The sequence below is a fragment of the Artibeus jamaicensis genome, unplaced genomic scaffold (assembly GCF_021234435.1).
Source record: "Artibeus jamaicensis isolate MK-2021 breed Jamaican fruit bat unplaced genomic scaffold, CSHL_Jam_final contig_519, whole genome shotgun sequence".
Lineage (NCBI taxonomy): Eukaryota > Metazoa > Chordata > Mammalia > Chiroptera > Phyllostomidae > Artibeus > Artibeus jamaicensis.
In genome coordinates, this window is record NW_026521871.1 from 30,605,965 (window position 1) to 30,629,890 (window position 23,926).

The 23,926-nt window shown below is 37.6% G+C and overlaps 1 protein-coding gene across 3 annotated transcripts in view; it reads right to left on the reverse strand.

Annotated features, from left to right (window-relative positions):
* The window catches only part of NEK11 (NIMA related kinase 11), a 215,089-nt gene that overhangs the window by 112,230 nt on the left and 78,933 nt on the right, over positions 1-23,926 (reverse strand). For all 3 annotated transcript variants that reach the window (XM_053669392.1, XM_053669391.1, XM_053669393.1), the window contains exons 5-9: positions 18,647-18,711; positions 17,554-17,680; positions 2,592-2,741; positions 2,421-2,499; positions 789-874 (exon numbers count right to left, since the gene is read on the reverse strand). In XM_053669392.1, coding sequence (XP_053525367.1) covers positions 789-874; positions 2,421-2,499; positions 2,592-2,741; positions 17,554-17,680; positions 18,647-18,711 — 507 coding nt within the window. The remainder of the gene's footprint in view (positions 1-788; positions 875-2,420; positions 2,500-2,591; positions 2,742-17,553; positions 17,681-18,646; positions 18,712-23,926) is intronic.

The following is a 23,926-nucleotide window of genomic DNA, read 5'->3' on the forward strand; positions in this document are numbered from 1 at the left end:
GGGGAGTGTATTTGTGCTATTTGGCCTTGAAGATGAGGCTAATGAGGGCCACTGTTCTCCCCCACAGCCTTGCACAGCTCTGGGCGGGGGCTGCCATTCTCACTGGGCCCTAATAAAACTAAATAGAGAGGTCCCTCAGCCAAATTATAAACTTGGTCTTCATAATTAGTGCCCCCTGCCCCAGAGTTGCTCAGCACACAGCCAGCACAGCCGTACCTGTCTGTTCGGAAGTTACCTAGTGTTCTGGGCTCTTGTAAGTTACAGCTCAGAAATTCTGTGAGGTGGGAGACAGAAGCGAGGCCAATAAATTATGGTTCTTCTGACACACACATTCTCCAGTTCTTAGATTTATCTCAAGAAAGTGAACTTTGGCTTAGTACTTTCCATTGTTCCAGGACTGCACAATGTGGTCTTTTTAATAGATACCCTGACAGTTCCTGTTAAATAAACAACATGTGAAATCCACGTATGCTTAACATGGAAAGTACGTTGGCACACGGACCACTAAATGTTTGAGATACTAATCTCTCTATAAACTTACAAGGCAGCTGCAGAGCTACCCTACAGATCTGTACACTGTGCGGTGGTTTAAACTTTTGTGATTTCAATTTTCTTCACCTGAGGCAAAGGGCTTTGGAATGCCAAGCTGCTGAAGTGCCTGAATTTCTTGGCAAGACATATAAGTATGAGGACGCTCCACGCAGTCAGCTTAGCACTGAGATTTTAAAAGACAAATGCATTTACTACTTACGCTCAATGAGCTTTTTAAAAACAAAGTAACTACTTACATGGCATTAATTATATGAGCAGCTTCCTTCTGGCAATTCAAATTCTTGTCTTCTGGAGTCATTTCTGAGTATCTACGCATCAGGTGCTGGAAAAAAAAGGCTCCTCTTCAGGGATGGAAGGGCACAAACCACCTGGTGCCTTTTCTAATTTGCACTAATACTGACTATATCTGGGAGTTTGAAACCAAAACCTACTGGTAGCTATTTTCCCTTCTATAAAGGGCTATAAGACATTGCACGGTAGCTTATGCAACCAGATCCTGAGGGGTCAGGCTCCTGCCTACCTCTCCAAGTTCATCTTGCACTGCCTGTTCCCTCGCTCCCTGCCACCCAGGCAATAATAGGCCTTCCTTCAGCTCCAAGGTCACACAAGCTCTCTTCCCCTCTGGTTCTGTAGTGGGCAAAGTCCACATCCCAGGACCAGAACTAGGGTGGGGTGAGTGAGGCTGGCTACTTCTCACCACGTCACTGGTGTCAAAATGTCTCCTACTCCTCCTGTGACCACCAAACCCCGCCCCCTCCCTTATTTCACAGCATCCTATTTGCTTTCTTCCTAGTGCTTGTGAGAACTTAAAATTACTTTACTTGCTTCCCTTTCCTTGGTTACTGGGTTCTCTAACTAGCAGTGAAGCTTTCGAAGGACAGGAGCCATAGGAGGTCCCTTCATTCCCGCACCCTGGTGGCAGCACAGTGCCCGCACTCAGCCACTGAATGCACAGCAGCTCGCGCCCTGCGTCCTGTGCACTGAGAGCCAGACTCTGATGAAAAGGCATGTGCATTTTTAAAGGGGAATGAGTGCTCTGCAGCCCTCTTAAAGATGTTCATAACATCAAAAGAAGTTTCCCTGAGGAATTTATATTGTAAAAGCCTAAGAAGTTTAAAAAACAAAACCAAAGCTCTAACTGGTGTAGCTTAGTTGGTTGGGAGTTGACCCACAGATTGAAAAGTAGTTGGTTTGATTCCAGATCAGGTCACAGGCCCGGGTGGCAGGCCGGGTCCCCCATCAGGGCATGCGCAAGAGGCAACTGATCGATACTCCTCTTGCATCGATGTTTCTCTCCCTCCCTTTCCCTCTCTCTACAAATGAATAAATAAATCTTAAAACAACAACCAACAACAACAAAACCTCCTTGAGAGGGTACCATTTGATTATTTTCTTACCACCAAGGGAAAAATTCTCTACATCAAATTTTCCAATTTACAGAAAAACAAAATGAATTCACCTACTCAATAAAAAGTATTATTGAGATATATAATAAAGGAGTAGAATAGTACAGACTTAGTGAAAACCCAGATTTTGTTATATGTAGCATCACATTCTGTCCTAGCAGGAATATATTTACGAAGTGTTGCGGTGAGATCTGGGAACCAAAGGCCCTGAGGATGGATGCTGAGTTTAGGCAGAAAATCCCAATCCTAACACCTCAAGCACCAGGGAACGAGAGTTCACGCACTTTCTTGTGCAAGGAGATCGTCCCGACTAATAGTTTTCCTCAGTTTAAAAAAATACCCTGTCTCTCTGTTTTTACTGATTCTTAATGGATCTTATTCTCACAGCATATCTTCAAGTCCTAGAACATATATAAATGCTAATCGCTACGTGTTTCCCAGCACCCCTTTCATTTTAAATACCTGTAGCTGTTCATCAATGTAAGGGATTTTTAAAATTTCTATAGCAGATGGTCTCAGTAAAGGATTCTTGTTCAACATGCTGTAATGTGTAAAAAGAAAATGATTTTTTAGGCAAACAAAAACTTAAGTACGATTTAAAACTGTGTCTGTGGTAATACATTATTTCCATACCGTTCCATGATGGCATTCAGTTCTCTTGGGTATCTCCGAGGGAGAGAAGGAGTGTTGCCTTCAACAATTTTTAAAACAACGGACAGGAAACTGGAGCCAGGGAATGCATGATTCATGCAGCACACCTCATATAAAATGCACGCCAGAGACCTGCAGACAAAGTCAAAGAATTTGAATAAGGAGCGAGTGTCCTCTTTGATCATCACACAAAACCTCAAACGGGCTGGGGCACTTGCTGTAAGGCATCAACATGCACTTCAGTTGTTTGTTTAGAAGCCTCAGTTTCATTACATTCTGCTCCATTTAAATGCACGCTCACTAAAAGGAAAGTGGAAGAGGAAAGCACACGATCTAAGTTTGAATGGTCACCTTTCGTCAAAGGTGGCAAACAAACCAATAGCAATATATGCACACAGTAGGGACCCAATAAATATTTGATCAATGTAGGAAGGAATTTATGAATTAATCTCTATGAAGAAAAAATAAAATGCAGCAAAATATCTTTCTAAGGCATGTTTTATATGCAGAATAAAATTTTAATGTATCAGCCTAACCTTCCCTCTAATATGTACTCAACTATTTTGAACAGGGAACACATTATTTATTTCTTAAAATAAAATCCATTTGCAAGTAGGGTGGAAAAACAGTTACTTTCAGCTCACATGAAATGTATAATTCTTTCTTCAGGGGTATGAAATAGAATATTAAAATTCTAGATAACTCCAATACTAATTGTATTAACTATGCAAATCAGTCTTCTAAACCAGCAGAATAATCTTGCAAGTAACTCTACATCATTAAGAAAACAAAAGGGAGAATTCCTGCCTGCACTTAGTATTAAGAACTGTACTTCTCCTGAATAATGGATTACTCTTCGTCTTATGGGTATTCTGAATTATGTAACTGGCCAGGTTTCCCTTTTCATGTGACTTGCTTAAAAGATCAGAAATAAATTTACAATTGATCTTAAGTAAGTTGTGTTTTACATAACTTTTAACAATGTTCTACTTTCTCAGAAGGAAAGGTATGGGTAAATACATACGTGACTACTATCATTTTAACCTTTTCGTGTGTGTTCACAGAAAGGTACATTTGTAAGAAAACATATGCTAAGAATGTTTCTGTTCCAGTAAATAGTAATAAATTTTATTTACTATAATTTGGAAACTAAAAATTTCCGATTGATTAATACTTTATATATTACAAAGAACTTTCATATATGTCTCAACAGAACCTCATAATTTCACAGTAATTTCCCATTTTATACATGAGAAAGTAGCTCAGGAAAATTAAATCACTTGACCAGTTTCAAAAGGCATTTTTCTTTCCAAATTCTGGACTATTTCCACTACCGAATACTAGAATAAAGAGGAATGTGAGGAGGAATCGTGTGATATTGACTAGAACACCAAGATCGATGTAAACATTATAAAATATGAACATTATTTGAAGCTCACTAAATTTTGCATTCACCTGTAAGACTGTGAAATGGTGTCTGGTACAGTAACACATACTTAGATTTTGATACCAAAAAAACTCCCTTCAATGAAGGTGAACCAAAGACATTTTTAGACAAACAGAAACTGAGAGAATTCCTTGCCAGCAGGACAGCACTAAAGACTACCCTAAAGGGGAGTGCTTCCAAAGGAGGAAAAATGGTCTTGGGCACAGGAAGGAATGAAGAGCATTAGGAGGAATAATTTTGTAAATATGCATAGGTCAACATTAATCTAAAAAGCAATATTAACAATATGTTGCAGAGTTTAAAAATTATGTAGAATAAAATTTCATGGAAAAATAATACAAAAGACCTAAAAATTAAAAACATAAGTATTTTAAGGCCCTAATATTATTGAGAATGTTGTAAAATTAATAGCTTTTACTAGACTGTAATAAGTCAGGATGTGCGTTATAATTCCTAGGGCTTATCACCAGAAGAATGATAAAATAATATATTAACTGACATTAATTATATTAATGTATAATAACTAATAATGGATTCTAGAGAGAACAGAAAAACTACAAATACAATTTTAAATCAAAAGAAAGCAAGAAAGGGGGGAAAACACAAAACAAGTGGTGTATATATAGAAAGCAAGGAATAAGATGACAAACAAAAATACAGAATACTTGTATTAAATATAAAATAGACAACATTTCGATTATAAAGACTATTGAGGTAAAAAATTAGATATACTCACAAAACAAACCTCACACTAAAAACGCAGAGCTGCTCATAGAAAAGGACAGACCATGCGGATGCTCGTCAAAATACTGTGGTGTAGGCATAACAGTATCAGGCAAAGCAGACTTAAGGGCAAGAACCACTAGTAAAGTTAAGACGGTGGATAATAATATAAAACCATCTTAAAATCCAGTTAAGAGTGTGTGTGTGTGTGTGTGTGTGTGTGTGTGTGTGAAGCCAAAATTGGCAGAGTTAAGAGAAAACCCAGACAAATTCACAATCATAAAGACTTTGCTATGCTTATTTCAACATCTGATAGAATAAGCAGACCAAATAAATAAACATAGAGAAAATCCGAACATAATGACCAAAACTGACTTAACTGACAAATTAACATTAATGAATCCCATCAAAGACAGAATTCATATTATTTTCAAGGTCACACAGATAGCATTTTCCAAAACTGACCCTAGTCAGGGTCATAAAGCAAGACTCAACAGGCTTTAAGGACTGAAAACTTCAGAGCCTGTTCTCTGACCACAGTGAAATTAAGTTAGACATTAATCACAGAAGGAGAAAAAAAAAAACTTACAGAATCTTCAACTGCTTAAAAACAACAAATACACATCTAAATAACCCCTAGGTGAAATAAAAACATTCCAACAGAAGTTATAACATTGCTAACATTGTTAATAAAGGTACAAAATATTAACATATTGCATGTGGCTAAAATAAATTATTATAGCAAAACTAAAAGTATTAAATGCATATATTAGCAAAGAAAAAGGCTTTTAAACATCTATGATTTCAGTCAGCTTGAGAAAATAGAAAAATAACAGAAAATCAAACCATATATATTTTTTAAGATTTTATTTATTTATTTATAGAGGGGAAGGAGAGAGGGAGAGAAACATCAATGTATGGTTGCCTTTTGTGCATCCCCTGCTGGAAACTGGCCTGCAACCCAGGCATGTGCCCTGACTGGGAATTGAACCGGATTCTCTGGTTTGCAGGCCCACACTCTATCCACTGAGCTACACCAGCCAGGAAACCAAATATATTTTAAGGAAAAAAATTTAAATGGAAAATGAAAATAATTGAAATAGAAACAAATAGACAATAAAAATAAAATCTGTCAAGACTAGTAAATTGAATAGAGCTCCAGCAAGACGGATCAAGAAAACAAGAAGAATAGGTGGAGACACTGTGCTTCCTCACACAACCAAGTTTAGAGACAACTAAATAATAACAACAGAAAACACAGCCAGAACACAGAAAATTGAACTTTTCGGAAGTCTGATAACAACAAATTCTTCAGCCTGATCAGTAAGAGGGGCGAAACCAACAGCTGGCAGAGCAGGGTAGCACAGGAAAACTCGGTCAGACAGACTCAGGTGTGCGGAATCCAGGTGCAGGGTTGGACCTGGTGGGCAACTCAGCAAGCAATCGCGGGGAAATAGCGAGGGAGCAGGGCTGCGGGTTGACTGTGGTCGCGCATTCGTGCAGATAGACAAGCGAGGGAGTGGGAGATTGGACAGAGCCAGCAGCCCCAGCAGCGTGCAGCGGAGGGCGCCGCCATTTCCCTGCTCTGACCCCACCTCCACATACAGCGTCATAATCCAGTGACCTAAGTGGCCCTGCGCCAGTAAACAACCTAAGGCTCTGCTCTTCACCCAGCTTCGAGAAACAGCAGAGGGGGCTGCCATTTCCCCGCTCTGACCACGCCCCCACATACAGCGTCACAACCCAGCGACCTGGGAGTCCAAGGCTCCGCTCCTCACACTTAATGGGAGCAAATAGACCAAAAATGGCTCAAGAAGATCTCAAAGCCCCAGAGCCTATAAATCTAAGCGATGAAGAAATAGCAAAACTCTCAGACGCACAGTTTAAAACACTGGTGATCAGGATCCTCACAGAACTGGTTGATTATAGCCACAAATTAGACAAACATGAAGGCGAAACTAATTGAAATGAATGGAATTGCACAGGAAACCAATAGCAATGAAAAGGAAACTGGGACTCAAATCAATGGAGTGGACCAGAAGAAAGCAAATAATGGCCAAACAGAAAAGAGTGAAGAAGCAAGAATTCAAAAAAAATGACGAGAGTCTTAGGAACCTCCAGGACATCTTTAAACGCTCCAACATCTGAATTATTGGGGTACCAGAAGGGGGAAAGGCACAGCCACCAGTGGAAAACTTATTTGAACAAATAATAAAGGAGAATTTCCCCAATCTGGCAAAGGAAATAGACTTCCAGGAAATCCAGGAAGCTCAGAGAGTACCAAAGAAGTTGGACCCAAGAAGAAACACACCAAGGCACATCATAATTACATTAGCCAAGATTAAAATGAAGGAGAGAATCCTAGAAGCAGCAAGAGCTAAGGGGACAGTCACCTACAAAGGAGTCCCCATCAGACTGTCAGCAGATTTCTCAAAAGAGACCTTACAGGCAAGAAGGGGCTGGAAAGAGGTATTCCAAGTCATGAAGTCTAAAGACCTACAACCAAGATTGCTCTATCCAGCAAAACTTTCATTTAGAATGGAAGGACAGATAAGGTGCTTCTCAGATAAGATCAAATTCAAGGAGTTCATCATCACCAAGCCCTTATTATATGAAATGTTAAAGGGACTTACCTAAGAAAAAGAAGTTAAAAAAAAAAAAACATGAACAGTGAAAAGACAACAAACTCACAGTTATTAACAACCACACCTAAAACAAAAGCAAACTAAAAGGACAGCTAGATCAGGAGTGGAAACATAGAAATGAAGATCTCAAGGAGGGTTAGCAATAGGGGAGTGGGAGGAGGAGAAGGGGGGAGAAGGTACAGAAAATAAGTAGCATAGACAGTAGATAGAAAATAGATGGGGGGGCAAGAATAGTATGGGAAATATAGAATCTAAAGAACTTGAGACACATGGTCATAAACTGAAGGGGGGAATAGAACAACTGTAACAGCATAATCAATAAAAAAATAAATTAAAAAAAAGAAAACAAGAACACACACACACACACACACACACAGATTAACAATAACAGGAATGGAAAAGTATACAACAGTACGGGTCCAACCAATATTAGAAAGTATTAAGATGACATTAAAAACGTGTTTTTCCCCCAATAAAATTTGACAAATGAGGTAACGTGTACAGTCTTTGGAGAGGGCTTAGGGGATAGAGGGATCAAGCCAAATGGGGAGAAAAAACTCACGGACATGGACAACAGTGTGGTGATTGCAGGGGAATGGGGAGGGGGTATAAGTGGAACAAATGGGAATGGAAAGAATACAATAAAAATAAATTTAAAAATAAAATAAAATTACTAAAAATATTATATAGAAAAAGAGTATAATTTACCAAACTTATACAAGATGAAGTAGAAAATCTGCATAGTTTTTTATTTAGTAAATGGATAAGTAATTACTTTAAGTCATAATTTCAAAGAATTTTTAAAGCTCTGCTCCCCCACCCATCCACACACAAAAAAGTCCAGAGCCATGGCTTTACTGGCAAATTCTGCTAAACATTTAAGAAATCAAGAATACCAGTCTTAATCAATCTTTTCCTTTTATAATGTAAGCATAATTTTTATACTAAAATATAACAAGGACATTATAGGAAAGGAAAATTATAGGCAACTTTTTTTGGAACACAGATTCAAAAAATCCAAATACACATGTACACATATTACAGACAGAATATGATATACCAAGTGGATTTTATTTAAAGAATACAGGGTTGACTTAGTATTTGAAAATCAATCAATGGAAAGTACCTCATTATAGAAGAAAAAAATTCTATTGTCTTGACAGAAGTGGAAAAAAGCATTTGATAAAACTAAAAAACCCATCTGTATTTTTAAAAAGAAGAAAGCTTTTATTAGCACATTGGGAATGGAAGGAAACTTTCTTAATTGGGTTTTTTAAAGCTATAAAAACACAGTAAATGTTATGCTTATTGGCAAAATATTTATAATTTATACTTTTATTTTAAAATTAAGAACAAGATAAGGATAATTGCTATCACCACTTCTATTGAATATTATAATGAAGGAGCTACCCAGGACAATGAGGCCAGAAAATGTTCAAAAATATATATAAAGAACATGTTTCTCTCCTTCTCTTTCTCCTTCCCTTCCTCTCTCTCTGAAAATAAATAAAATATTTAAAAATATATATATATATATAAAGAACAGAAAAGAAATAAACTCATTAAGCATTTCAATATAATTTTATACATAAAAGGTCATCTCTACAACTCTGCAACAAACACATTTTTAAAATAAAATTATTTAAAATGTTATTTACATTAATATCACACAACATCAAATGCCTAGTAATAGATCCAATGGAAAGCAAGCAAGATCCTACACCGTTAACCATGATACATTGCTAAGAGGTATAAAAGAAGACCTAAAAAATGAATGGGGTAGAGGGATAAATCTACACTCATAGGTTGGAAGATTCAATATTATGAGGAAGTCCCTTTTTTCCAGAATGATCTATAGACCTAATACAAGATAAATCAAAATACTAGCAGACTTTTTTTTTTGCAAGAATTGGCAGGCTGATTCTAAACTTTATATGGAAATCCAAAGGGACAAGGATAGCCAACGTAACTGAAGAACTAATTTGGAGCTCTTATATAACCAAACTGCAAAATTTATTATAAAGTCATATTACTCCTGAAAGTGTGATATTGGTAAAGAAGAAAAACCAGACCAATGGTACAGAACAGAGGGCTCAAAAACAGATCCACACACATTCAAACACTTGATTCATACAAAGGTAAACTAAACTGTGGTGGAGAAAAAATATGGCATCATTAGCAAATTAAGCTGGACCAACTGAATATCCATGTAGAAAATAATGTATGTGGACTCACTGCACAAAATACACATGCACAAAAATCAATTATCAGTGCTCTCACTGAGAAAAATAAAATCATAAAGCTTTTAAAAGAAAGAAGAGACTATCTTCCTGATCTTGGGAAAGGCAAAACTTCTTAAACAAACTGTAGGAAGCACTAACTATAAAGTTATAAACTGATAAAACAAACTTAAAATGAACAATTTCTACTCACGAAAAGACTCCATTTAGAAAGTGAAAAGGAAGATACAAATGGGAGAAGGCAGTTCAAATATTCATCAATGACTGGTATCCAGAATATACAAAAAACCAATTAGTTAATAAAACTACCACAAACCAGTAACAACAAGGAGAGAATTCAATAGAAAAAATGGACAGAACACTTGAAGAGACACTGAATTGTCCTAAATCAAGCGAGGATGTTTAACATTATTTGTCATCACAGAAATGAAAATCAAAACCACAGTGCAGTAGCAACACATACTCAACAGAATGGCTAAAATGAAAAAAAAAATCAGACAAGAGTGGGTGTGTTTGGGGTGGTATGGCTGTAGATTTTTTTCAAAAGACAGTATCAATTCAATACTTGTTATACTATAAGATTTTTTCTTAAAAAAAAGAGGGGGATAATAGATTATAAGCAAAATATAATCATTACACTGAAACAAATACTTTTCCCAGTGGGGATATATGTGAAGTATCTGCGTGCTATGAACTGCTCCAATATAGATACTTATTTTCCCCAAAGTAGAGTTTAGTTCAAACCTAAAGAATGTTTTCTCATACTGTCAAAACAGTAAACCTGTAAGGGACTATCAATATTTGCTAATTCCAAACTCTCCTGGTATCCATGAGAAAACCAAAACTCAGAGAGAGAAAGAAATTTGCCCAGAAAGGTGCCATGTTAGTTCCACTTGTTAGTTATTGGCATTCGTTTTCATTCAATGTTTCTTTAAATTTTTTTCAAAAAAATTCACATTGGCTACACCTGCTATGTAATCTAGTGTCCATGTAACAATTTGAACACTGAAAAAAAGAAGAATTCACAGGTACAAGGATAGAAGGCTCTCCGTACATCAGTCCCCACACTCTTCTGAGGATTTAATTCAGCCCCATGGGCTCAGTCTCTTTCGGGACTTGGGTTAGAAGCTGAACGAACCTGAACAATCTCTCCTGGTTCTGACAGGTCTGAAGGGTTCATGGGAGCAATAATCCTGGACCCAGAACATTCTGAGCTGTCTTGGCAGCAGAGTATTATATTATCTTACCAATAATACAAATGATAATAACAATAGCTTCAATAATACTTTTATAATAAAATGATAGCTAAAATTTTAATGGTGTTTACTACAAGCCAGCCCCAGTTCTATACTCTTTACATATTTTAACTCATTTAAGCATCCTCATAGGAAACCCAATGAAGCAGGAATTATGATCATTGTTCCCATTTTCAGATGAGGAAACAGTAAGATTAGGTCAATAGTTCACGGCTCCATATGAAGTAGGTGGTAAAGCTAGGATTCCAACCCAGGCTCTCTGGGCTCTAGAGCCCTAAACGCTAGGCTACCCCACCTCTCCACGCTGTGCAATGAAAGTGTTCCTGATCATGAAGACTATCTGGAGTTGGAGATCATGATGAACCCTGATGAAGCCTTTCAAGCAGGGGCTGACTTCCCAAGCTTCCCTCAGCTCCTATCTGGAACGGTAATCCACCTGGGTGGGTACCTGGGGCCTGAGACAAGCCATGCAGGGCATCAGCCACGGCAAGGATAGGGCACGCAGAAAATGAGACCCTCTGTGGCAGAACCAAAGGGAGGCAGGCAAGTTTGGCTTTAGTTTTTCTGTTGCTCGGCAGGGAAAGGGTGCTGGTTAGTGGTCTACTAAGCACAGTGAGTTGATCGAAAAGTCAGACCCTGGTTTTCTGAAGACATAACTCTACTTGAGCCATATCTGATGAATATACAGTCAGCCCTGGAACAAGTCAGGGGTTAGGATTGTACATAGTCAATATCTGTGTATAATTTTGACTCCCTCTCAAAACTTCCACAGTAGTTAAGTAACTATAGTTAATAGTTAAGTAACCAACTGTTGACTGGAAGGTGTACTGATAACATAAACACTTGACTGGCACACTGTGTATATTATATCTACTATATACTGGTTCTTACAATAAAGTGAGCTACAGAAGAGAAAATGTTATTAATAAAACCATAAGGAAGAGAAAATACCTATTTATTGGAAAAAAGCCACATATAAGGGAACCTGTGCTGTTCAAACCCATGTTGTTCAAGGGTCAACTGTATCAAAATTTTTTTAATGTGAAATTATCTAGCTAAACAAGTGATGGAAAAATCAGAGGCTAGCTCAGTAACCATTATTGATAAAAGACCATTCACTTTTTTGGAAACCCTCTCAGCTACAGTGAAGGCATGCTTCTTTCCATTTACCCACTTCACGTGGATTAGTGATATTTACTCACTCTTGATCACATGTTGGAAGACTTCGTGTATCAGCCAGTAACTTGTGGAAAGGGACCTGCTATGGTCCCAGTGCACCTGCCAAGAGTGGATACTGGTAACTAAAATATGAGATGACCTGATTACAGAAACTACCATGACATTTGGGGGACAGATTTTTATTACCCTGTTACCAGTTTTAAAATTTATCAACTATATTTACTTTCATTCTAGTAACTATACCTCTGTGTAGCAATGGTTTTTATTTTCTCCAATTTCCAACCAGACATTTCTGTATGAAAATAATTATATTATCTCACACTCATCACTTCCATCCCCGGACAAGATTTTCTCTGACTCCCTGATCTTAAATATGGCAATGCGAAAGCAAGGGAAGGGGCTAGAGAGGGGAGTTGAAAAAGTAAGTGAGAGAGGCACTTGCTCAGAAGTCTATGATCTGCATGCTTTTCTTTTTCCAAAATACAGCCAACTGTGAAGCAAGCAAATAAACGCCCAAGGGAGTGAGTGCAGCTATGAGGGAAGGCTGGGATCAGGTGCATGGGGAGCGCATCACATCTGAACTCTGTAAACTTGCCATCTGTTCAAGTCCACCAGAACTGCCCAGAGGATTTCTGAAGCACGGACTGATGATGAATTGCAAATGTAGCTCAAACTTTTGGTCTTGTCTCAAAATAACTAAACTTACCCTTTGAAATCTGCTCAGACTCTGCAAAGAGAAGCCTACCCCACAGCAATGCATGACTCTGGTGGTTGGGAAAGCTATACAGATCTTTTAAGTAATACATATTTTTATTTCATGTAATGGAGGATCATCCTGATATCCATCTAGAAGCAAATACACATAATTTAAGCAGTTGAATAAATAGTATGGGCAAGTTAATATAGGACTAGTGAGTTTTGCTTTAGTGTGTGTCATTCTAAATAAAAGTCTTAGGTGAAATCGAATATCAATATAAAGCACATCTAAATGAAAGACATTGGGCTGCTTGAACTAATATTTAAGGAGCAATATTACACAGCAACAGTTATTAAGGGTCTATCATGTGCCAGAACCTCTATCGGTTTTTCCCAAGCTTTAACGTGCATACAAAGCATGTGGAAATTTTGTTAAAATGCTGACTTTGAGTATTTTGCAGAAAATAGTGGTACATTGAGAGTGTTGTTTCTGCATCTTTCTTGACTCTCCAAGTAAAACAGAGAGAACAGCTAGAAAGTAAAACCAAAAACCATGGCCAACATTTTCAATAAATTTAGAGGACACTGTGTCCCCTCTGATCTCAAAATACAAGCAAGCAAAGACAAAGCACAATCACCTGCACAGCATCAGCAGCCGTGTGGGAAGAAGCAGGAGGAATCAGTGAAGGGGTTTAAGGGCCTCAAAACAGAAGAACCCCGAATAGCCAAAACGTTCTCACTGAAAAGCACAGTGGACCAGTCTAAGAACAGCCGCTGAAAAGGGTGGAGGACCTGCCCAATCCAAAGGCTGGGTGAATGCAAGAAAACCCCAGGGTGAGGCCTGAAGGGGCTGCAGCAATTCTGTATGCAATAATTAGTAGCTACGTGTGCCCAATGAGCACTTGAAATGTGGCTAGTGTATCTGAGGAACAATTTTTTTTAATATTTAAAAGGAAATGTAAATGCTCTACTTCCACCATATCATCCCAACATACTATTATGTTTTGGGGAAAATCCATGAAATTTTAGAAACCAATCTGGGTGAATTTCATCCTGCTCTTACCAGCTCGTCCTAATGACTTCTTCCACAATGGAGCTTTACAATATTTGAAGGCAGATCATTTCTTCTCCCTCCCCGGTGGTGGTCCCATGCCCTCCATACCATAAGAACTTGGCCAATGAAAGCCCCAGCTGGTGTAGCTCAGTGGATTGAGCACGGGCCTGCAAACCAAAAGATCACGGTTCGATTCCCAGTCAGGCCACATGCCTGGGTTGCAGGCCAATTCCCAGCAGGGACCAGTTCCCAGCAGGGGATGCACCAGAAGCAACCATACATTGAAATTTCTCTCCTTCTCTCCTTCCCTTCCCTTCTAAAGATAAATAAATAAAATTTTTTAAATGTCAAAAAAAAAAAAAAAGAACTAGGCCAGTGAAAGATCTGAAGGCAGGACTAACACTGGGGAGAAAGGGGAAAATGGAGATCACCAGGTGGCAGAGGAGATAGCAAAAGGGAATAGGTTTTTTTTGCATCTTTGGCTCTTCTTGGGGTCAGAACCACAGATTCCATGTTAGTCGTAAAGTTTGGGAGATGAACATGGGCAGTGTTCGCAGTTGGGGTGTGGGGGGAATGAGTTGGCAATGAAAACCGTGATCAAAGCATCCTTCCCTTTCCCACCATTATTTGCTCCGGCACCCCATAAAGGCTGCGTACGGAAACAGCCTCCACAGTTCCGCACTTGGATCTCATGGCTGCACCCCAACGGCTTTACTCATGTTCAACAGTCTCCATGAGCTCCTTTAAGATGGACAGAGCGTCAGAAGTAGGAGAATGTGTGAAGTTCATAGAGGCCTTCCTCTCTCCCTTCTGTAGTCTCCACTAACATCCTCTTCCAGTCTGTTTTGTTTACTTCACAGTTGGATTTGGGGAAAAAAAGAATGCAGATCACAGACTTCTAAGCAAAATCCCCCTCTCACTTATTTTTTCCAACTCCCCAAAGGGTTAACAGATTGCAGAAGGAAGATAGATTATATATGGGCAAACATTAACAGATGAAAATATAATTAGTATTATATTTAAGCATTATAAATATAATACATACTGCTATAGTGCTAGAGCAAAATACCTATTGAGTATTCACAAGTTCATCTAATCCTAAGAAAATATTCCATGTAAACAGATGCTACCTACTGAGATTCAGAGAAAAATTCTCAACCCCATCTAAATCTAATGTTTCTAAGAATGTCTCCCAAATATCACTCATCACACTTATGTATCTGCCGTTATAATTAATAGTTCTCTGTTATTCTTCCCACTTTAGGTTTGGCTGTAGAGATTTCATCACCAGCTAAGATTTTTTAAAATTTGGATATGACCAAGGGAACTTCTAAATTCATAGTAAGTGGTTATTGGAGTCAGAATGATAATAAATCATTAGCTTGTACTTGCTGAATAGTCAACAATCTCCATAAGGAAAGCTAACCTAAAGCTTGCTAAAAGTATATTAAAATTCTCCTGCATTTCTGTATTTGGGAGGTTTTGGCTTTTTAAGTTTTTGCCTTAGATATCATTTTTGCAAGCCTAAAATATTAGAGCAATATTGTGATATTCCTACAATTCTTTTTTTTTAGCCTATTTTTACCTTTTTTTAGAGAGAGGAAAATGGAAGGAGAAAGACAGAGAGAGAAACATCGATGTTAGAAACATGGACTGACTCTCTACTGTAGGCACCCTGACCTGGGACTGAACATGCACCCAGGCGTGTGCCCTGACCAGGAACTGAACTGGTAACTTTCAGTTTGCAGGATGATGCCCAACCAACTGAGCCACAGCAGCCAGGCCTCCTATAACTCTTTACACAATGCCAGGAGAAGTTTCCTCTGTTTTTGTTTTTAAAAAGAAGGCACACAACTGGGACAAAAAGACTATGCTATACTCTTCCCTCTGTGTGTTCTGGTGCCCAAGTTTCCTAGGAGACACATATCTGATCTGGCAAGGAAATACACATAAATGTCAGCATGAGCCAGCTTTCTTGCTACATGTTATTACAAAAGCTTAAATGATCAGCTTTATGAATTAATTTACTTTTAATTCAAATGACATGATATAACATCATTCTGAAGTATCATGTCATCTTAAATCATGAAAAAATTCTTATCTATTTTTAAGTGTCTATATAATAAAAAATTAAGTATGAAGAGAGATACAGGAATGTAACTCAAATTCAATCCAAAGCCCAAGAATGGTTTTCTCAATCTGAAGAAATGTACTCCAAAAAGAGCAAGAAAACATCCTCTGAGGGTCAGAAATCCAATCACTTTTGATTTTACACCCCAAGGCCTTTACACAGTCACTGGCAAATAGTAGATGCTCAATAAAGCAAAATTAAAAAAAAAACAACAACCCTTCATTCCTCTAAACATATCTTTGTGTTTGGGTCTATTTTTGTTATTGTTATTGTTTTGGAAGGGCTGGGAGAAGGTTGCGATAAAGAAAAAATTGTAGGTTAGTTGGAAAAGACCATCCAGACAGAAACAAAGTAACAAGGAAAAAAAAACACTGAAGAACCTAGAAATCGCTAATTACAAGTGTGAACGGGAATGACGGGGTGGACAGCATCTGCCACAGCCAGACCGAATCTCGACAGTGTTCTCTCAACTCGTGCTTATGTTTCCCTAACCAGAGAAAACGTAGTATTCTACTTAATGCTCTTTAGAGGAACAAATGGGACACAATCTTTCTCACGGCTCATCTTTGAAAGCTCAGAACTAATTAAGTTGATTTTCATATAATGACTATTTACTTAATCAACAGGCTCTCAGCCAGTTGGTCCTTTCCACTCTTAACTAGCCCAACATTATGTAAGTTTCCTCTTCAAAGGAAAATAAATTGCCCCCAAATAGGATCTATTGCTAAAAATAGAATACAGCTTCTCATATGCTTTCTGTGCTGAGATTTAAACTGGTTCCATGACAAGGAAGGAGGAATTCCTCTGGTACAAGAGATCAGAAAAACTGAGAAATCTAAGATGCATGTATCACAGAAAACAGAATTGTTTAATTTACAGCATTTTGCCATGTATAATGCACACCCACGTTTTTGTGCCCATACACGGAATTATTATACCCATGGCAGGTAATCATTATGCCCATGTATAATGCACACCCTTACTTTTCCCTAAAAAATCTGGGCAAAAAAGTGCGCATTATACATGGCAAATATGGTAAGTTTACCCTTAAAGATAAGATCTTTAGTAAAAATTTTTTAAATAAAAAATAAGACAAAAAACTGTACTTGAAAAATAACTAAATAAAATTTAAATAAATAAAATAAAATAAAATAAAAAATAAGAAAAAAATAAGGAAAAGCTGTACATTCCATACAGAGGTAAAAGCTAACCTTAAAATTTAAAAAAAAACCACAGTGTTTAAGATTACAAATGCTTTATTTAATAGGCCAGCAGAAACCTATTAAAATTTATTGTTTATCATAAATTAAGAACTTTTCCTTGTGGTGCAAGAAGAAAAAAGCCAAACCAACCAATTAATCTAGCAATAAAAAGACTTCTTGAAATCAATTTAACGGAACATGTCAAGTTCCAAATTTAAAAACCCTCTTTTACTTTGGTCACAAAATGACTCAGATTTCAAAGGGATAAAGTAAATAAATCCAGTAAGTAAATGATCTTCAAACCAGAAAGGCGCTGCTCTCCCAGGACCGCAGACGAGTGAGTCACTTGGACGGGCCCGCTGCCCACTCACCAGATGTCGGACTTCATGTCGTAGCCTTGGTGCTTCAGAGCCTCAGGACTCAGGTAATGGGGCGTTCCAGTTAAGGTGGTGGCTACATCACAGGATCCCATTAAGAGTCGAGAAACTCCAAAATCCCCTTGAAATAATAATTGACTTTCGTGAATATTTTAAAACAATGATAAGCAGCCTTGGGAGTTAACAACTGAGGATCTAATTTGACAATTTTAATATGCAATGATTCACACCATTTTAAAGGGAAAAAGAAATATATTTTAAATTTCACAATGCTGGTGAATAGCTTTAAAAACATAAGCCTCGTGGGTGAAGGAAGACTTTGATCCGGTCATGTAAATTATGTAAACCAAACTTTATTTTTGGAATTCTGAAGGACCAGCAACTTGAAATAAAAAGCTATTTCAAGCCTGAATAACAAGAAACAATGTTTTGAAAGGGATGAACATAATGATTTGCAATTTTCTCTGAGGAGGGAGAGTTTGTTCTTCATTTACAATAAAGACAAACTTTAAATAAAAGACTTGAGACTTTTCAGGAACATGACTATAAAAATTTGACTCCATCAGCTTCTTTATACTTGCCTAACTAGTTGCTTTTACACCTTCCCCTCTAAGAACATCTCGAATGAAGATTAAACAACCCAGTAACGATTATGAGCAGAGATACAGTCCTGAAGTAGAACAAAAGGTTAACAAAGCCATTACATCAATATTTTACTTATCTGTGACGACTGCTAATTGCTTGTGATAAAACAAGCAGGGAAATCTGTAGTAACTAACCAAACTAGTAAAACAAGTCTAACCACTCCCAAAGTGTCTGCTATGGAGTAGGAACTCAAAAAATACTAGCTGATCTACAAAGGATGTAGCAAATATCTCATGTGTCAATTTACATCAGATAATCAGAAACAAAAAAAATTGGGTTTTACTGGCCCTGGTGGAATAAGAACGAAAAATCGAGAACTTTAAATAAACCAGTGATTACTCTGATAGTCCTAGGTGTCACGTACTTCAATTTAATATATCGATAACATCTAAATAGTTTACCCTCCCATGTTTCTGGAACACATATTTTTTTAAAATCTTACCAATTTTAAGCAGATTATTTTTCAGAAAAATGTTTTTTGATTTTAAGTCTCGATGAAGTATCCTCCTAGAAAAAGACAAAAGAGGATATACAATTTCATGCAAAACATAAAAATTTTTAAATCTTAACATATATAATATAGATGGTGTATGTGAAGTAATTCACACATAAATATACATTCCTAGAGATATATGTTTAAGTGTTTGAAAGCTACAAAGCCACATTTTATTGTTTCTGTAAGGAAGTGGAAAGGTTTTTTTTAAAACAGCTCTAATTCACGAGAACATGTATTGAGAAAAAAGTGAAATGTTTTCAACTGTTTTAATAGGTGAGATATTACTGTTTTTTAAAAATATCTTGAGTATGCTATTACAGTTGTCCCATTTCCCCCCTTCACTCCCCTCCACCCTGCACACCCCCTCCCACCCACATTGCCCCCATTTAGTTCATGTCCATTTGTCATAAATTCTTCAGCTTCTACATTTCCCATACTATTCTTGTCCTCCCCCTATTTTCTACCTACCATCTATGCTACTTATTCCCTGCAACTTTTCCCTCTTCTCCTCCCACTCCCCTGTTGCTAACCCTCCATGTGATCTCCATTTCTGTGGTTCTGTTCCTGTTCTAGTTGTTTGCTTAGTTTGTTTTTGTTTTTGTTTTAGGTGTGGTTGTTAGTAATTGTGAGTTTGCTGTCATTTTACTATACATGTTTTTTATCTTCTTTTTCTTAGATAAGTCTCTTTAACATATCACATAATAAGGGCTTGGTGATGATGAACTTTTTTAACTTGACCTTATCTGAGAAGCACTCTATCTGTCCTTCCATTCTAAATGAAAGCTTTGCTGGACAGAGCAATCTTGGATGTAGGTCTTTGGATTTCATGACTTGGAATACTTCTTTCCAGCCCCTTCTTGCCTAGAAGGTCTCTTTTGAGAAATCAGCTGACAGTCTGATGGGAGCTCCTTCATAGGTGACTGTCCCCTTATCTCTTGCTGCTTCTAGGATTCTCTTCTTCATTTTTATCTTGGCTAATGTCATTATGATGTGCCTTGGTATGTTCCTCTTTGGGTCCACCTTCCTTGGGACTCTCTGAGCTTCCTGGACTTCCTGGAAGTCTATTTCCTTTGCCAGATTGGGGAAGTTCCCCTTTATTATTTGTTCAAATAAGTTTTCCACTCGTGGTTCTTCCTCTTCCCCTTCTGGTACCCCTATAATTCAGATGTTGGAACGTTTAAAGATGTCCTGGAGGTTTCTAAGCCTCTCCTCACTTTTTGGAATTCTTGTTTCTTCATTCTTTTCTGTTTGGTTGTTTCTTTCTTCTGGTCCACTCCATTGATGTGAATCCCATCACTATTGGTTCCCTGTGCATTTTCCTTCATTTCACTTAGTGCAGCCTTCATTTTTCCATCTAATTTGCAACCAAATTCAACCAGTTCTGTGAGCATACTGATCACCAGTGCTTTGAACTGTGCATCCGATAGGTTCGCTATCTGTTCATCGCTTAGCTATATTTGCTGTGGAGCTTTGATCTGTTCTTCCACTTTGGACATTTTTTTTTTTTGTCTTGTCATGCCTTCCTATGAGGAGCAGAGCCTTAGGTGTTCACCAGGGCAGGGCAACCCAGTGGCTGATTTGTGATGCTGTATATGGGGTCTGGGTCCCAGAGGGAACAATGGCACTTGCTTCCACTCTCTGATCTCAGTCACCTCTGCCGCTTCCCACAAGAATATGGGGTCTTTCTGGTGCTGATTCCTGGGTGGGTGGGCTTATGTACATTCTAGGACCCTGTGGGTCTCTCCAGCGTACTTTCCTATGAGTCTGGGAGTCTCTCTCTGCACCTCAACCCCCACGGGTGTTTTCAGTCAGTGTTTTGAGGTTTTATTTTTCGGCACCAGGACCCTGGTTTGTGTGGTCTGTCTGGGTCCCCAATTTCGCCTGGTTTATCTGCACATGAATGTGGGACCACCTGGTCAGCCAGCCGCCTTGCGCATGCCCAGAGTCTGCCAGCTGCAGCCTGAGCACTCAGGGTCTGCTGGCTGCTGTCTTGCATGCCTGAGGTGTCTTTTGTGCCCAGTGTCACTGCTTCCTGTGACACCATCCCTCTCCACCCAACTGCCTAACTCCACCGCACCTACTGGTCTGGATGAATGTGTCTATTTTATCTCCTTGGTTGTCAAACTTCCATACAGTTTGATTTTCTGTCAGTTTTGGTTGTCTTTTGTTTTTAAATTGTTGTTCTTATTTTGGTTGTGCAAGGAGGCACAGTGTGTCTAACTATGCCTCCATGTTGGCCAGAAGTCTGTTACTGTGTTTTTGTAGCATGATCTACATATACCCAGTAATCATATTCAGTTTTAGACCAATTATTACAAAGCTTTATAATTATGATATATAATCGATTATACATTATACATATGTTACACTTATAATCTATTATAGATATTATAACCCAAATTTTCAGGTTTTACATATTTGTGAAAATAGTGTTGATGATGAAATTTAGTAACAGATAGCATTTATTAAGTCTTACTATAAACCAGCAATATAAATCATGTCACTTAAGACTTTTTTTATCTGGAATTATGGAAAACTGAACAACTTGAAAATTTTTGCCTAAGAACACCCAAAAATGTTAAAGACAGCATACAGATATCTTCACACATGCACAGCTGAGCCCACGAGAAAATAGAATGCTGGGGATTGTTAACAGGAAAACCTAAGGGTTGCACTTGTCTAAGTAACTGGCTTTAATGGCTTCACAGAAACAAGAGCCAAGACACTGAACCCATGTAATATAATGTGGAGAATTGGAACTGATATATGTGCATGAAGTCAGAATCCTATCTGTGTTCTATACCTTAAGTAAAAAGAAACCTAAGAAACATTCACTTATAATAAACAAAATGACAAGAAAGCTTATCTGACAAAATAGTCATGGGGATGTAAAGTGCAGCATAAGAAACATGGTCGGTAATATTGTAATAACTATATGCAGTGACAGTTGAGTGCTAGAAATACTGGGGAAACATTTTGTAAAGTATATGATTGTGCAATCACTATCCTGCATACCTGAAACAAATATAAAATAATATTGAACATAAACTTTAATTGAAAAAAATTAGAAAAATTTTTAAAAAGAAAGATTATCTGTACAGTGAAAAAAATCCCCTTTTATAGTTTATAATCATATGTCTCCGTACATTTACATTTGGGATTCAACTATTCAATAGCTATATGGCCTCAGAAATTCTAAAGCCAAGAAATTAACATAAAAATTGGTCCTCAACCACTAATACCCTCTTGCAGTGTTGAGCAGAAGCAAATGTAAACCAAAAATCAGCAGACAACATAGTGAAATTACAGCCCTGAGAATGTCAGATAATCTAATAGGATTTAAACTGTTAAATAATTACATTTTAAATAATTAAAATCATAAAGGAAAATAGAAAACATAAGAGAAAAATAGGACACTACAACTCCCCAATGATGCTGATTTGAGAGACAACTGAATAGAATTTCGAAGAGGAAAATGTGAGTATTGAAATTAAAACCGCAAGAATAAAACCTCAGCTTCCAATTATGACGGAGTAAGCTTATACCACACTGAATCTCCCACCCTCTGCAGTCGTACAGAAAACACTAAAAAATATAAACGATGTAAAATCTGATAAAATCTTTTTCTTCTAGAACAACTCTGAAGATATCAGAGATCAGCTAATGCAAACTAAGGCAGTCAGCACTTGAGGAGACAGAGTCTGGAGAGAAGGAAAATGCACTGAGGGCAATGCATCGCTTTCCTTTCAGGTCGTTTGGCATAAGAATGCCATGGCCTAGAGTTTGCAGAGATTCACTGAGCTTATCAGACAAAAACTATAGTTCAGGATTACCAAGGGAGCCAGGACTTGAGGGACAAACCTTCCAGACGAAAGGAAACAAAAGAGAAGTTGAGTCTGACATTATGCATGGATTTTTCCTCTGAGGCACCTGCAGAATTTTAAACTGTTCAGGAGAAAGACATTAAGGAGAAAGAAGATGCTAAGAGGTTACAAAACTAAGTGGGATGAGGAAGGAGGGTCTTAGAAAAGAACTAGAGTCCTCAGCTGGGGCCAACTGAAAATAGACCAGTCCTCACAAAGTGCGAAACTAGCCTTAAACCATCTAAATTTCTAATTAGATTGAGATGATCGGTCCCTCCTGTAACAACCAGACAGAAAACAATTAAATCCTCTCCAGCAGAAGATAGTATCATCCAGCATCTCTATACTATTTCACATATATTGTCCAGCATTCACTCAAAAACTACCAGACGTGCCAAGAGAAAAGACCAGATGGGCCAAAGCAAAAAGAAAAATAAAGATACATAGAAACATATCCACAGATGATCCACCCATTAAAATTTTAAAATTATGACTTCAAAGTAACTATAATTCATATGTTCTAGAAAATAAATGACACAATGGAGAATTTCACCATAGAACTAGATTCTAAATACATTTTAAAAATAATTGAATGGAAATTCTAGAATTGAAACTAATATAATTATGAAAACTAAAAATTCTACACATACGTTTGAAAGCAGGCTAGACAGAAAGAGAAGATTTAGAAAATGGAATAATGGTTCATGAAAAATACTCAGACTAAGATGCACACACACACACAAAGGGTGAGAAACAGAAAAGAATATAAGGGATCTCTGAAATGCAGCTTTAAAGTTCTAGCATATGTATAAATAGGTTCCTAGAAGGGGTTCACAGAAGTAGAGAAGACAATGTGAAAGCCAAACATATACCTAATACAGAGAGGGTCAGACTCATTTTCACTGGGGGCCACATCAGCCTTGTGGTTGCCTTCAAAGGGCCAAATGTAGAGCTCCTGGCCCTTAGTTAAGGAGTATATTTATACAGTCCTAAAATTACATTTGGCCCTTTGAAAGCAACAATGAGGCTGATGTGGTCCCCAGAAAAAAATGAGTTTGACACCCCTAAAATAAATACCCTGAAATAAAAGAAGAGATTAGGGAAGAGGCAGAATCCAAAGAGAAAATGAAGGGAACTTTCAGAATTTAGAAAGACATGAATTTACAAGTTCAGAATTTTACAGAATTCTTGTAAATTTTACAGAATTTACAAGTTCAGAATTCTCAAGCAGAATTTTAAGAGAACAAAAGCATTCCACAAGTAGACAAAACCTTCTAATACTAGAGAATAACCACTGCAAAGAGAAAATACTGAGAACTAGCTGAAACAAAAGAAATTAATTTAAAGGACAATTAGATGGAGC